General features: G+C 35.1%; 1 protein-coding gene across 1 annotated transcript; it reads right to left on the bottom strand.

The window, feature by feature from the left end:
* Nucleotides 1-4251: 4251 nt before the first annotated feature.
* Nucleotides 4252-12313, bottom strand: LOC135834382 (speckle-type POZ protein-like). Its single transcript, XM_065348244.1, has 3 exons — nucleotides 12003-12313; nucleotides 8087-8310; nucleotides 4252-5216 (listed from the first exon to the last, which is right to left on the bottom strand). The coding sequence occupies exons 2-3, from the start codon at nucleotides 8272-8274 to the stop codon at nucleotides 4343-4345; spliced, it is 1062 nt and encodes a 353-aa protein (XP_065204316.1). The 5' UTR covers nucleotides 8275-8310; nucleotides 12003-12313; the 3' UTR covers nucleotides 4252-4342.
* Between the last annotated feature and the right edge of the window lie 3737 nt (nucleotides 12314-16050).

Genomic DNA, 16050 nt, shown 5'->3' with positions numbered 1-16050 from the left:
GAGTGCAGAATCCGCCTGTGGTGGTTAAAACGTTCGCGAACGATTCTTCTGACCCTAAATTTAAGGTTAAAAAAATAGAGTAACTACAAAAAAAGGTTTGAAAATTTTTTTTTGTGATTTTCTTGAAAAGTATGTTCTGGGGAGTCAACATGCAAATTTTTGGGGCAATCGGCCCACATTTGGAGGATTAGTGCCATTTTATTGAAATTTGAATGAGGCTTAAGCTGGAAAAATCAACTCTTTTCACCTTGAACAAAATTTTTGTAAAAATTGAAAAACTCAATAAATAACTTTATTTTATATTAATTATTCATTTTTAGTAGTTTTCGCGACATTATTGGCTCAAAATTTTAAAAAAACGAAAAAATCGATTTGGGGAAATTTCGATTATCGGCCTTTGGCAACCCCAATTTTGAAAAAAATTGTCAGGTTATGTTGGCACCCCTTGTGGCCAAAAGTGGTCCAAGTTTCACGGACCTGCGAATCATAGATCGCCGAACACATACATTCAAAACTTCAAATGCCCGTCCTGTAAAATTTACGTTTTGGACACTAACCTGGTTTTCTCATGACAGATCACATATGAAGAGTGATATTCCAAAACTCGCTTTGTCCATTTTTATCAAAGTTGGGTTTTCAGTGGTACAGGGTAGATGAAGTATTAACTCATATTCCTACATCATCAACCTACCAAAATGAGGTGTTAAACTCACCTAAATAGCCAATTCAATAAAAATTTAAAAAAAAATAATGTTCCAAAACGCGCTTTGTTCATTTTTATTGAAATTTTTTTCAGCAGTATTTAGTGGATGAAATGTATACCTACACTCCTACATCATAAATCCACCCAAATAAAGTGCTAAACTCGCCTAAAAAACCAATTTACCCGTTTAAAGGGAAACTGTTTTTCCTCTCTCCTGAAAAGTTGTGAAAATGGACAAAGCGAGTTTTGGAATATCACTCTTCATATGGTATCTATTTCTAAATTTCAATCAATATTTTCAATACTTAATTTGAAGGTTATTGATGCACGTTTGACTTCTTTCATTTTTTTTACTACCTTTTTGACTATATTTACTACTTTTTCACTACTTTCACTACCTGTTAGGTACATAAGTATCTACCCTGTATTTTGAAGGAAAAAAATGACACCAACGTTAATTTGGACGGTTTTTAGACTGTTTTTCAGAAAATGAGAAATTTCCACAATATATACCCGGAGGCTCCAGAACAGCCTGAAACCACCTCCAATCAACTCAGCATATATCAAAAGTGGGGTACTAAGAGAATTTCATTTCAACAACTCAATTGAGTAAAATTTTGTGGAAATTTCATTTTTCAAAAATCATCTAAGTAAGTTGCTCCAAAGCTACCACACAAAATGGTTCGAAACCGTATTCAATCGATTTACGAGGGTCGAAAACAGGGCACACACTAAATCAACTCTCTTGGTCTATTTGGTAAAATTTTGATTTTTTTTTCATTTTTGCCCGAAGTTTAATTTTTCAAAAATCCAATAAAAATAAAAATCATTTGTGAACTCAAAAATTTGATCCACTGATTGCAAATTCGTATTCGGAGAATCAGATCACCTCGATTCAAATCTGATGGACACAGCTGATTTTCAAATTCCGTGATTTTAGAATTTTTTTTGATTTGCCATTGAAAATAAAAGGACACAGGTGTAGAAGTGGCTACGTAACTTTTCTCATAAGGATTATAAAATTACTTACTTATTCTCATACGCGACTTCATATTATATAATTTTTGGATGGAAATTTGTACTCACCTGATACAAAGAAAAATTAAGGTGGATTAGTTAGTAATAAAATTATTGATCAATCAACAGACACATGAAATAATAATGGTCGAAGGCCAAAGTAAAAATTCTGACCATCTTAATGACGTCTAATAATGAGCCAGAAATGAATATTCACAAATAAAGTATCATAAAAATTGTAAAATCGATTTTGAAAATCACTCATAAATATCAAGAATTGATGGACCACCACAGAACAACAAAAATTTGAGAGAACGTCTCATTTAGGTAAAATTTTGCACAGACTGCTTAGATTATTGAAAAATACTAAGAAGCAATCGGAAATTCCCAAAATTGAATGATGATTTGTCAAAACTGTAGAGAGTGACATAAAATTTGTCAAATCGACCACCCTCGCCCCTCTCATTATTTGAAAATCATCAGAAGTATGAAAAAAATCTGTATTTTTTTCACTACCTTTTTTCAACTAAATTTTCAGAAAGCTCTCCAATTGACCCCCCTCCCCCCTCCCAACACAACAAAAAAAATTAACGAAGTCGAATTTCATTTTTTACAGGAAATTGAAAAAAAATTGAAATGGGAAGAAAATTTGTATGTAAAGTATTTTTCAATTCCTTTCGATCAAAATTATTTTTAAAAAAAAAAACATTACAATATGAACGCATTAGTGAATTTCTTCATTTTTTTCACTACCATTTTGACTAAATTCACAACATCCATCGGTTTTGGCAAAACTGATACTTTCTTGCAATATGTTACAAGAAAAAGGCATGTACCTTTTTTTTTGGCTATTTTGACAAACCGTGCTCACCCTCTCAGAGGATGAAAGCGGCTTTGGGTGAATTAAGCTGATTTTCCACCTTTTCTAATCAGCGTACAAAATAATTTTAAGCAAAGTCGGAAAACCTCAGCCCAAAAATTGGGCTTATTAAACAAATAATGACTCATGATGAAATTCAATCAGGTTCATCGAAAAGATTCAGTGAAGTTTCATCCGTTTCGTGGTGTTCAAGAAGTACTCGTATTTCAAAAAATGAAAGTAAAAAAAAAAAATCTTCGTGATTATAATGATCATTCTCAGCTAATGCGAACTGAAAGTTTTTATAAAAGCACTTACAACAGGAACTCGTAGATAGAAAGTCAAAAGCATTTGAACAAATCATTACGCCATCCACATTCAGAAAGGACCATTAAAATATTCATTCCACGCAAGGGAGTCAAGAATTTTTCAAAAAAAATATTTGGAAAAAATGTTGACAAAAAAAGTTCCGAAAAATCATGTCTATTTATAGTAGTAGGTACCTAGGTATTAGAACACTTGTTATATTAATTATATAAGTGAATAAGTACATATAACTCAAACAATACAAAAAAAATACGGGTACTGAATTAGGCATTATTCAAAAATTTACAAAAATTACGTGTCAAAAGAATTCTTTACAAATTACTAAAAACAAAAACATCCAATAAATCTTTTAATAAATGATCATGATCAATAGTTAAACTCTTCCAGGCTTCCTTATAAATAAAATCCTTGCAATTCGCGTAATTCTTTTTAATAAATCGAAGACACCCCGCCTTTAATTCTTCAGCATGATGCATATTATCTGCCAATATTACAATCTTGACTGCGTTGTCCGGTGATAATTTCTTGAGCAAACCTTCTTCACACATGATCCTCAGTTCTCCCAGATCATATCTGTCTGCTACTGGTAGTAATTCGAAGGCTGATTCATTCAAATTTTTCACCTTCCCTGTATAAATATAGTACAACATTTCTTCGAAAGTTTCTTGGTCCACATCGTGTGGACCAAGAAACTTTCGAAGAAATGTTGCACTATATTTATACAGGGAAGGTGAAAAATTTGAATGAATTAGCCTTCGAATTGCTACCAGTAGCAGATAGATATGGTCTTAAAGAACTGAGGAGCATGTGTGAAGAAGTTTTGGTCAAGAAATTATCAACAGACGCATTCAAGATTTTAATACTGGCAGATATGCATCATGCTGAAAAATTGAAGGCGGGTTGTCTTCAATTCATTAAAAAGAATTATGCGAATTGCAAGGATTTTATTTATAAGGAAGCCTGGAAGAGTTTAACTATTGATCATGATCATTTATTAAAAGATTTGTTGGATGTTTGGAGGTTTTCATAAACGTACAAAAAAGGAACTCATGATTAGAAACTCAAAAGCATTTGAGTAATTACGTCAGTCACATTCAAAAAGCAGAAATTAAGTATTGATCCCTTCAAAAGGAATCAAAAAATTTTCAGTATAAAATATTCGGAAAAAATTTTGAAAAAGAAAGTTCAGAAAAACCACTTACTTACTTACATACATAGAACACGTATTGTTTTAATAATATTAAAACTGAGTACCTAACTAAAACAGTAATGAAAAATTATTATCGATAGGCTTAGTGTTACATAGAACACATGTTTTATTAATATAGGTATATTATAACTGAGTAAGTAAATAAAACAATAGGTAATAAAAAATAACCGGTACTAAAATGCATTCCAATAACTTCATAAAAGATATCTAATGTTAAACGCATTCTTCAGTTCTTGCAAAACGCACTCAACATATCTTTCATCAGCTGATAATTATGAGCAGCTAAGTTTTTCCAAATGTCTGCATCGTTGAAATCTTCGCAAATCTTGTAATTCTGTTTTATGAATCGAAGCGTATGCGCCTTCAATTCCTCAGCACGATGCATGTCAGCCAATATTAAAATCTTGACCGCATTTTTTGCTGATAACTGTTCGAGCAAAGCTTCTTCGCACATTATCCTCAGCTCTTTCAGATCATATCGATCAGCTACTGGTAATAACTCGAAGGCTAATTCATTCAGATTCTTCACCTTCCCAGTATAAATGTAGTATAAGACTTCTTCGAAAACGTCTTGCTCCATGTCTGTGATATCGACGCGATTATTCTTGCTTTCCGACATGTCTACTCTGAGCATTCTCTCAAATACCGAACAGCGAGTAGCTAAAATTATTTTGTGAGCTCGGTATTCTTTACCTTTCACCGAAATGGTCACATCTTTGAAGTGGTCATCGATGTAACATTTTTCCAGGTCGATTAAAACCCTGCATTCTGAAATTCCGGCCGAAGTCGAGTTGTTCGAAGTAGAAATCGAGGTAATTTGGTTTTCCTTGGAGCACGTGACGTTGCAACGGATCAATAATTTGTCTCCCCGTATAAATTTCTCGACTTCTTCGCTATCGATCCCAGGCAAACTGCCGCAGAAATCCACTTCTGGATCGCTGTACTTGAAAACGAATGGACGTTCAACTTTAAACGAGGTGCGGGTGTCTAACTCCATAAGAAGAACGCAAACATTCCCTGAAACAGTTCCACGTTTTTCAAGATCTACGTAGGAATCAGGGCACAGCTTGAATGCAACGAACGAACGACCCGGTGCGAATCTGAAATAAATAGTAATGAACACACGAATAAGTATCATGTCAATAGCCGAAAAATAAGCTGAAAGGAGCAGCTTGATTTTTTCAATAAAATAAAATATGTAGTAGGGGGGGGGTCATTCCACGTCAATTGGACCAAGAAGTAGTAGGAAGGTTCTGCGATTTTTTTGAAATTTTTCCTGTGGAAAGACCTTCCTAAGGAATGACCAATGGCGCAAATCGCAGCACTCTAGCCCATTTTTAAAGGCAGCCAAGGGGTGTCAAAGTTTTCAGTGAACCTAAAATATCATCCATTTCAGCAGTGGATTACTCGATAACCGCGATACCTACCAAAATGAAACATTTTCCCATAGTTAGGGGTTTTGAAAGGCTTTTTGGTAATATCATAAAAATCAGCGTTTCCACTTTTTTTCTTACAAAAAATTAGCTCAAAAAGTTTTGAAACGTAGTTTTCATATCGTTCCGACTCTCAAAAATTCTGAAAGAAATATTATTATGGATAACTTTTTATGTTGAACAACATATTAAAAAATTGGGATGGTAACATGTTGCAAAGTTGATTTTAAAAAATGTAATGTTTGCGAAAAAATGTGATTTTTTGATTTTTAAAACCTGAAAAAAAGTTTTGATAGGTGAAGTTGACCCATTTGACCTCTATTTCTACGTATCTGTTGAAAAAGTTGAAAAAACTCTTTCACTCGATGAAATGAACTTCTCACAAAAAAATCACAATTCGAAAAGATTCAAAAAATGAACGAATTTTTATTTTTTTGTTGTGAGTGTAATTTTTATCAACTTTTTCATGAAATACGTCAGAAAGAGGTCAAAATAAGACAACTGGATAAATTTAAACTTTTTCTGATGTTTGGAATTGAAAATTTAATTTTTTCGAATTTTGATTTTTTTGTGAGGAATTTATTTTATCGAGTGAAATGGTTTTTTCGACTTTTTCAACAGATACGGAGAAATAGAGGTCAAAATGGGTCAACTTCGCCTATCAAAACTTTTTTTCATGTTTTAAAAATCAAAAAATCACATTTTTTCGCATAGGTACTTTAAATTTCTTTAAATCAACTTTGCAACATGTTACGATCCAAATGTTGTTCAGCATGAAGTGTTGTCCATAATATATTTTTTTCAGAATTTTTGAGATTCGGAACGATATGAAAACTACGTGTCGAATCTTTTTGAGCTAATTTTTTGTACGAAAAAAAGTGGCAACACTGGGTTTTATGATATCACTTAAAGCTCTTTAATACAAGTATGGAAATAGATTATGCTCTTAAGAAAGTCATAGCATTTTACGTATGTGTTACGTACTGCGCATGACAGGTTGGTGTCGTCACGCGGTGGTGGTGGGTGGAGCAAACAATGGGGTGCAACGTTGTACGTGAACAGCTGATTTGATGCTTGCTCGCGCACTGCGCAGTACGTAAAACTTGCGTAAAATCCTGTGACTTTCTTAAGAGTATAATCTATTTCCATACTTGTATTAAAGAGCTTTAATATCACTAAGAAGCCTTTTAAAACCCCTAACTATATGGGAAAATGTTCCATTTTGGTAGGTATCGGGGTTATCGAGTGATCCATTGCTGAAATGGATAATATTTTAGGTTCACTGAAAACTTTGACACCCCCCCGGCTGCCTTTAAAAATGGGCTAGAGGGCTGCGATTTGCACCATTAGCCATCCCTTCGGAAGGTCTTTCCACGGGAAAAATTTCAAAAAAATCGCCGAACCTCCCTACCACTTCTTGGTCCAATTGACGTGGAATGACCCAGGGGTAATCCATGTCAATTCGACCAAAAAATGCGATTCTGAAAGTCTGTCACGTCCTTTGATTTCGCTCAAATTTTTTTTAACCTGCAATCAGCTTGGTTCCAGCCCCCTCAGTGAACAGGTGGGGGGAAGGGACTTCAATTATTTTCACATTGTCTCAGGGTACTCAACTTCAGCAGCGCATACATCCGAAGCTATGACACTTTGATCAAAACTGATTGCACCGTTCGAAAGGAAATTAAATTTTGAACTTTTTAAGCATTTTGAAATTTTAAAAAGTTGAAAGTTGAACTTTAAAATTGAAAGTTCAAATTTCAAAATGGTGCTGTAAGTGGGAGCTGCCATTTAAAATTCTGAAAATACTTCCATAGATGTACATTTTGGCAATTTTTCGAAATATTTAATTTTCAAAATGAAATCTTCTCATGGAGGGGGAGCACCCCCTTCTCCAAATTTGGGCAAAATTTAAAAAAAAAATATGGGGCATGTGATGTATCGAATTGTATGTTTTTGGTGACGCTGAACAAGAATATGACGTCAGATTTCTGATTAGACCCTATCCACGGCCCCTAGCACCTCCCCAAATGGGTAAAAGTCGAAAAAATGGTTTCATTCGTGTGACACATGAAATAGTATGTTTTTGGCGACGCTGAACACGAATATGACGTCAGATTTTTGATTGGGCCCCAACCACGCCCCCCAGCACCTACCCAAAGGGGGTAAAAGTTGAAAAAATTGTTTCATTCGTGTGACACATGAAATAGTATGTTTTCGATATCGCTGAACACGAATATAGCCTTAGTTTTTCAAATTGTCCTCACCCGTGGCCCTCAAAACCTCCCCCAATGGGTAAAGTTCAAAAAATTGATTTCATTTGATTGGATGAGTAGGCATTGTAAAAAAAATTTGAGCGAAATCGAGGGCATGACTCCAAAACGTTGGTTGAATTAAGGTGGTATGACCCTCAATACCCTCATGTCAATAGCCGAAAAATAAGTTGAAAGGAGCAGCTTGATTTTTTCACTTAAATATCTGAATAGCGATAGGTAAGTATAGGTGAGCAGTAGTAATTTAGAAATGTATTATTGACTCACTCGAAGACCGTGTGTTCCAAACACCAATTGAAACTATCGCCAGCAGCTGCAAACTTCTCGGATCTCAGTCTTGTATTCGGTTTGGTCAGTATCGCTGAATAATTGGTGATGGTCCATAGATACGAGCAGGCTTTCGTGTCGATGTGGCTAGAATTCAGTGAGGCTGTCTGGTTCATATAGTACGACATTTCGCAGCGTAGTTATCTCTTTCAAAGATTGAAAACCTGTAAAATTATTGAAAAATTAAATACGAATTGAGCAATGGGACTATGAAAATATTTTAGAACACGAACCAAAAAAGTCAATCTTTAAGAAATTGTTTATTCGAGAAAAAAAAAAATCATCCAAATTTTTTGATATACTTTTTCATAACTTACATCTAGATCATAACTGAGAATTTTTTAGAAATTTCAACTCGCTGGCTTCATGTTTTTTTTTCAATTTCAATCAAATCAATTTTAATATATGTAGTTCAGTGGCAAACTGTAAGTAAGTGGCAAATTATGATAAAGCTTTGAAATTCGGTATGATGAACAAGGACACCAACAGAAAATTTTTAAGCCCGGGAGGCAATCGCCAAGTCCCATAGGAGGGGAATGGGGGTGATTTGGGGGAGGGTTCAACCCCCCATTTTTCAAAATGGGGCTAACGGGGCGATATTGGTGTCAATTCCATATGATTGAACCCCGCTGAGTTCGAAAATACCATTACTTTCAAAATCTGAGGAAGAAGCATGCCTCAAATTTGAGATTTTCTGAGTGAAGTTTTTGGATTTTTCTCAAAAATACCCCAAAATTACATTTTTTCAACCCTAGACGACACGCTGACCTTCCATCGACATTTTTATGGTCATTTTCGGATTCTACAGGTCAATTACAATGCGAATCGACCATCAATACTTTCGAATACCTCTACCGTGAGTGTACAGAGGGGTCGAAAGTGGTTAAAAATTGGCGTTTTTTCGGCATTTTCTCGCAAAAATCGGGGTTTTCGAACTGTGCACCGGATACAATTAGCGGGAGAAGGTTCTAATGTCGATTTTCGAATACTACAAAGCAAATGCCATCGAATAAGACTCGGAGGCACTTTTTACATCCTTCCTGGGAGGTAGTAGAGGGGGTCAAATTTGACCCTTATCTTGCTTATGTTGAATCAATTTTAGAAATGTAATCAACGTAAGTGTACATTTTCTTACTACCGAGGTAATTATGTTTGCATCAATGTCTTTTGTACCGTCGAACCCAAATTTGCAATCATTTTTTCGATTCCAAGGGGAGGGGGTGAGACCATATAGGGGAGTAGGTCTATTTTTCACAAAAAATCGACATGTATATCAAAATGTAGGTTTTCAAGGACGTTGATTTCAGAAATGCTATCAATTTTTCATTTTGGTTGAAGCTAAAGGGGATGATACTGCATTCAAGGGGTGGGGGATGAAATTTTTCACAAAAAATCGAAATGTATATCGAAATGTAGGTTTTCAAGGATGCTGATTTCAGAAATGCTATCAGTTTTTCATTTTGGTCGATCCCAAAGGGATGATACAGCATTCGAGAGGTAGGGGATGAAATTTTTCACAAAAAATCGTCATGTACATCAATCTTTTTCTTTCAATTATGTTTTGTGTTTCGGCTCAGAGAAGTGGGAGTCTGAATAAATAATTCGACATAATTTTGTTAAAATATTTTCGATTATTCGTGGTATTTACGTGAGTGGCTAGTTATCAGATGAAGATTTTTTAGAACGAAAACTGTGGCGTAAAAAATTTGTGCATCTTGAATATGATTTTACTATTCCATAATCATGATAATTTAACAAGCCTTTCATATCTCATTTTTTGATTCCAAAGACACTATCGCCATGTAAATGTACGCTTAGACCTCTCATAAGAATAATGTGAGAATGTGGTTGAGAAAGCTAACCGAGGAAAAAGTTGGAAACATATTCTTATAACTCCCAATGAAGTGAAAAAGCAATTCTCATTTTGTCAAAAATTGTATGAGTCGCACATGCTTTCTTTTCTCTAATGCAGTATCATCCCCTGGCTTAAACCCAAATGAAAACTCGATAGCATTTCTGAAATCAGCATCCTTGAAAACCTACATTCCGATATACATGTCGATTTTTTGTGAAAAATTTCATCCCCCACCCCTTGAATGCAGTATCATCCCCTTTAGCTTCAACCAAAATGAAAAATTGATAGCATTTCTGAAATCAACGTCCTTGAAAACCTACATTTTGATATACATGTCGATTTTTTGTGAAAAATAGACCTACTCCCCTATATGGTCTCACCCCCTCCCCTTGGAATCGAAAAAATGATTGCAAATTTGGGTTCGACGGTACAAAAGACATTGATGCAAACATAATTACCTCGGTAGTAAGAAAATGTACACTTACGTTGATTACATTTCTAAAATTGATTCAACATAAGCAAGATAAGGGTCAAATTTGACCCCCTCTACTACCTCCCAGGAAGGATGTAAAAAGTGCCTCCGAGTCTTATTCGATGGCATTTGCTTTGTAGTATTCGAAAATCGACATTAGAACCTTCTCCCGCTAATTGTATCCGGTGCACAGTTCGAAAACCCCGATTTTTGCGAGAAAATGCCGAAAAAACGCCAATTTTTAACCCCTTTCGACCCCTCTGTACACTCACGGTAGAGGTATTCGAAAGTATTGATGGTCGATTCGCATTGTAATTGACCTGTAGAATCCGAAAATGACCATAAAAATGTCGATGGAAGGTCAGCGTGTCGTCTAGGGTTGAAAAAATGTAATTTTGGGGTATTTTTGAGAAAAATCCAAAAACTTCACTCAGAAAATCTCAAATTTGAGGCATGCCTCTTTCTCAGATTTTGAAATTAATGGTATTTTCGAACTCAGCGAGGTTCAATCATATGGAATTGACATCAATATCACCCCGTTAGCCCCATTTTGAAAAATGGGGGGTTGAACCCTCCCCCAAATCACCCCCATTCCCCTCCTATGGGACTTGGCGATTGCCTCCCGGGCTTAAAAATTTTCTGTTGGTGTCCTTGTTCATCATACCAAATTTCAAAGCTTTATCATAATTTGCCCTGTATCGCCCAAAATATACATTTTGCCACTGAACTAATAGGTCTTCAAACGTTGTAATACTGATTTTTGTTTTCAAAACAGCCGTCTCCAGACAGCAGCGCAGCCGACCAGTTTTCTTTGTATTCGATTTTTTTTTCAATTTAGGTAAAAAAAAAACTAGGTACTTAATTAAAAAGCAACAAGCGAGTCATTTATACCTAATTCGAAACTTTGTAAAAAAAACCAGTCGATATTTTAAAAGAATTTTTACAAAATTTCTCATTTTTCGACCAAGTTCAAAAGAAGTGGGCGTAGTGATTTTGATTTCTTTCTATAAAAGTTTCAAAAATAAAACGTCCTACTTTTTACCAAAAGAAAAGTATTAGGTACATCTAATAATTCCATCTGAAATAAATAAGCCCGAGCGAAACGAGAACAAAAGCTTTCAACGAATTTGTGTTTTTGAGAAATAAAAAATAATGTTTTTTCTTTCATCACTGGCCCTTATTTTGCCAGACCCAGCAGAAAGCTCGGACTTGAGGCAAAGTTTCCCCTTTAGACACTTGAAAATCACAAGTCGACGAGAGCATATTGCTGTCTCAAGACGCCACTCGTGGACAGAAGTTGATAGAAGAGTGAAATGAAGGAAAAAAATTTTGCCAATAGAAATTTAAACCGGAGCTATTCGCGTTTGAAATTCTCAAATGACGCCATTTTGTTGAATTTAAATTCTCATATCTTTAGCAAAAAAAAAAAAGAATCGCGGAGATGTCTGGTTAGCTCGATTTGTCATACTCTGATGACCACTACACACACATGCAAAATATATAAAAAATAATCCAAGATAGGTACTTACGTATACTTGGAATAAAAATCTAGACTGGAAAACTTTGGCAAGATCCGTTCGAGAGTGAGGAATTTCTTGACAAATGCTTTGAAGTCTTTTCGGGATCAAATCCAAATAACAACGTATCACTTAATCACTTCTTTCTGGATCGTTTCAATGTCATATAATAAGAATTAAAGGTACTCGTTAAAAAATCAACACATCAAGAAAACTAGGTACCTATTTAAACAAATCTTCTTCAAACTCCGGAAACAAAACTATAGTCGAAGCCACTGATGCTGCTATGTTCTGCTGAACGAAGATCACGAGACAGTGAGACACCTACAGAGACCGGTTAGCATACATATTATAGGAATTCCTTGACTGGTGGGAAGTGGTGAGATAAGTAGAGCAGCTGCAGCTGCTTCAAAGATAAGAGATCAACAGTTTTTTACATTTTTACTGCAGAACAAAGACCGCTGCGGAAGCACTTGTAGTGCTGCCAACCTCAAGGGTTTATCCCTGGATTGGAAAATTTTTCAACACTTTGGACATTTTAGGGATTTTTTGTCAGGTATTTCATGAGTTTGGGGATTTTTCGCGACATTTACAGGGGTAAAAAAATGCATTTTGTAGCATTTTTATCGAAACTTTCAATCCAAACTATGTGAAAATAGAAAGTTTCCAGAGATGATGACCGAACCCCATACTTAATCAATAAATACCCAAGTCCGTATTTTACGAAAATTTGTAACCAAAGTCAAACAGGCAAACACCAATTAACAAAAAATTCATTTTTTCAAGAAAAACGAAGGAAAGAACCATAATAATTTGATTCATAACTTTTGAAAAATGCTGTATTTCAGATTGACCAAAAACCAACACCTAATTACGTATTTAATCCAATAAATTGCTCGATTTTTTCACGAAATTTTTCATATATTTTCTATTTTTTCCCTACGATCTACATTTAACCCAAAATGTGATCTTGGATTTTGATGACAACGGTCTAGATCGACTCAGAATCTCAAATAGGTACTGTCTTTTGGGCCGGGATATTTCCTCTATATTTATCTAAACATTCTTCAACGCTCATGTTAACAATAGATCCTCCCGTGAATAATGCTACACCCTTCTACCACACCTCCTACACTCTACAGCTTTTCATTCTCATCTTAGCACTGGCATTCCTATTCATTGTAGTTTTAGTCTTAAATTCCCCTTCTTTGAGGACTCATATCTACAAATATTCTCCAGGGGTTCTCAGGAGCTTAAATTTTTACAGGATGCCATTCAATTTATAAAGTAAGGGTCTCCAGTGAATTTGGTCAAAACCCTTCATCATTTTTTTTTTCGTGATCCACTCCAAAAATGCATTGCAAGAGAGCCTAACAAGGGAACCATTTGAACTGACATTCTCAGATTTGAACGAAATTAAGCTGTAGAGCATAACCGTAGTATATTCTGTAACCGTTGAAACCAAAATTTAAAGTCCTAATGCTCATTTTGGTTTTGGAAATTCAAAAAACTCAATTTGGTCAAACTTGATCGGGCGCGGCGCCCTCTCAACCATTTCAAGTGGTTACCTCAAAATTCTGGGAATACCAGTTCAAAATTAGATTTTCGAATGATTTGTAAATGCCAGATAAAGTGAAAAAATCAAATTTTCAGATAACGTGTTATTTCTACGTACTTAAATTCATCGCGAACTGAATTCTTATCTCGAAACCCTCTCGAACAAAATCTCACAGTCTGAATATCTGTGAACAGCATCATTCTAATCTCTTCGATGTTACGTACAAAGTGCGAAGATAATTAACACCCATTGATAGTGATACTAAACAGTCCGATAAAATTATCTGATTGTGAGAGTAAGATAGGAGAATTCATGTGGTTAGATTTAGATAAATACCTAATACATCTGTTAGCTACTTACAATGGGATTCCTACGAAAAAATAAAAACACGCTGGCAAACAACAAAAACAACGAACGGGACTTTTAATTGGAAATTTCGAAACAAAAAGAGCAACCGAGCTAAAAAAAAACTCAATAGATCTCAGACATGTTCCTTTTGTGGGAGAATGGATTTGACGTCGAACATAGCATTCTACACTGTTCCAACTTCGACAGCGAAAGAAGGAAATACAAAGCAAATCATCTTTCTCTAAAAATTCTTACAAATTTGGCACATTATCTTTTAGACACAAAATTGTATAAAATTTTGTAAATTATTAGGTAGGTATGTATTCATGAACTCACGAAATATCCTAAAAGGTTAAAGTGAGGATAATTTCAAATAAACAAATTATTGAATGTTTTTGGCATGTGACCTTTAGGATAATTTTGGCAAAAAATGTGATTTTTTTATGCTTTTAGAAAAAGTTATACCTACTTTTAGACAATTTTGCCAGAAATTGAAACCATCTGACAATTTTGACAACAAACAAGAATTTTTTGACCATTTTGGCAAAAAAAAGAACTTGTTGGAAACTGTCACAAAAGCAAAACTTTCTGACAATCTCTGGAAAAAAACAGCATATTTTGATAATTTCGCAAGAAATGAGATTTTCTGTCAATTTTAGCAAAAATGATATCTACTTTCCGACGATTATGACAAAAAAATGGTAGGTATACTTTTTTTTTGGAAATTTTGACAAACCTTGCCCATCACTTCTGAGGGAAGGGTTTTGGGCAAATTATGGTGATTTTCCACCTTTCCTAATCAGTCAACAAAAAAATGTTGAGTAAAATTGAATAAAAAATTTTTACGAACGAATTGATTCACTTATTTTGATACATTTTTAAAGCAATTGATCTGTTTACAATCGAATTGAATCATTTACGAACAATTGGCGATTTGGTAAATAAATTGATATCTTGGTGAATCATTCGATTGATTTGTAGGTGAATCATTCGCGAAGGAGTTAATCAATAGTTACTAAATTATTCGCGAATGAATTGATTCGTATAAGTGACTCGTTCGCGAACGAATCGATTCGTACAAGTGAATCGTTCGCGAACGAATCGATTCGTATTAGTGACTCATTTGCGAACGAATCGATTCGTGTAAGTGACTCGTTCGCGAACAAATCGATTCGTGTAAGTGATTCGTTCGCGAACGAATCGATTCGTGTAAGTGACTCGTTCGCGAACGAATCGATTCGTGTAAGTGACTCGTTCGCGAACGAATCGATTCGTGTAAGTGACTCGTTCGCGAACGAATCGATTCGAATAAGTGACACGTTCGCGAACGAATCGATTCATTTACTCAATTTTTGATGAATCATTCGCGAACGAATCGATTCGTATTAGTGACTCATTTGCGAACGAATCGATTCGTACAAGTGACTCGTTCGCGAACAAATCGATTCGTGTAAGTGACTCGTTCGCGAACGAATGGATTCGTGTAAGTGACTCGTTCGCGAAGGAATGGATTCGTATAAGTGACACGTTCGCGAACGAATCGAGTGGGTTGAGTTACTCGTTCGCGAACGAATCGATTCATTTACTCAATTCTTGATGAATCATTCGCGAACGAATTGATTGTATTAGTGATTCATTCGCGAGAAAATCGATTCGTATTAGTGAATCATTTGTGAACGAATCGATTCATTTGCTCAATTTTTGGTGAATCATTCACGAACGGATTGAATTATTTTTTGTGAATCATTCGCGAACGAATTGATTTGTATAAGTGAATCATTTGCGAACGAATCGATTCGTATTAGTGACTCATTCGCGAACGAATGGATTCGTATGTGACTCATTTGCGAACGAATCGGTTCATTTGCTCATTTTTTGGTGAATCATTCACGAACGGATTGAATTATTTTTTGGGAATCATTCGCGAACGAATTGATTTGTATAAGTGAATCATTCGCAAACGAATCGATTCGTGTTGGTGACTCGTTCGCGAACGAATCGATTGGTTTGAGTTACTCGCTCGCGAACGAATCGATTCATTTACTCAATTTTTGATGAATCATTCGCGAACCAATTGATTTGTATTAGTGATTCATTCGCGAGAAAATTGATTCGTATTAGTGACTCATTTGCGAACGAATCTATTCATTTGCT

The sequence above is a fragment of the Planococcus citri genome, chromosome 2 (assembly GCF_950023065.1).
Source record: "Planococcus citri chromosome 2, ihPlaCitr1.1, whole genome shotgun sequence".
In the NCBI taxonomy this organism is placed as follows: Eukaryota; Metazoa; Arthropoda; class Insecta; order Hemiptera; family Pseudococcidae; genus Planococcus; species Planococcus citri.
This window is presented reverse-complemented; position numbering and strand designations above follow the sequence as displayed.

Coding starts and splice junctions, on each gene's coding strand:
- LOC135834382 (XM_065348244.1), bottom strand. CDS start 8,274: ATGTCGTACTATATGAACCAGACAGCCTCACTGAATTCTAGCCACATC. Junction 5,217..8,086: donor TTGGAACACACGGTCTTCGA/GTGAGTCAATAA, acceptor TATTTATTTCAG/ATTCGCACCGGGTCGTTCGT.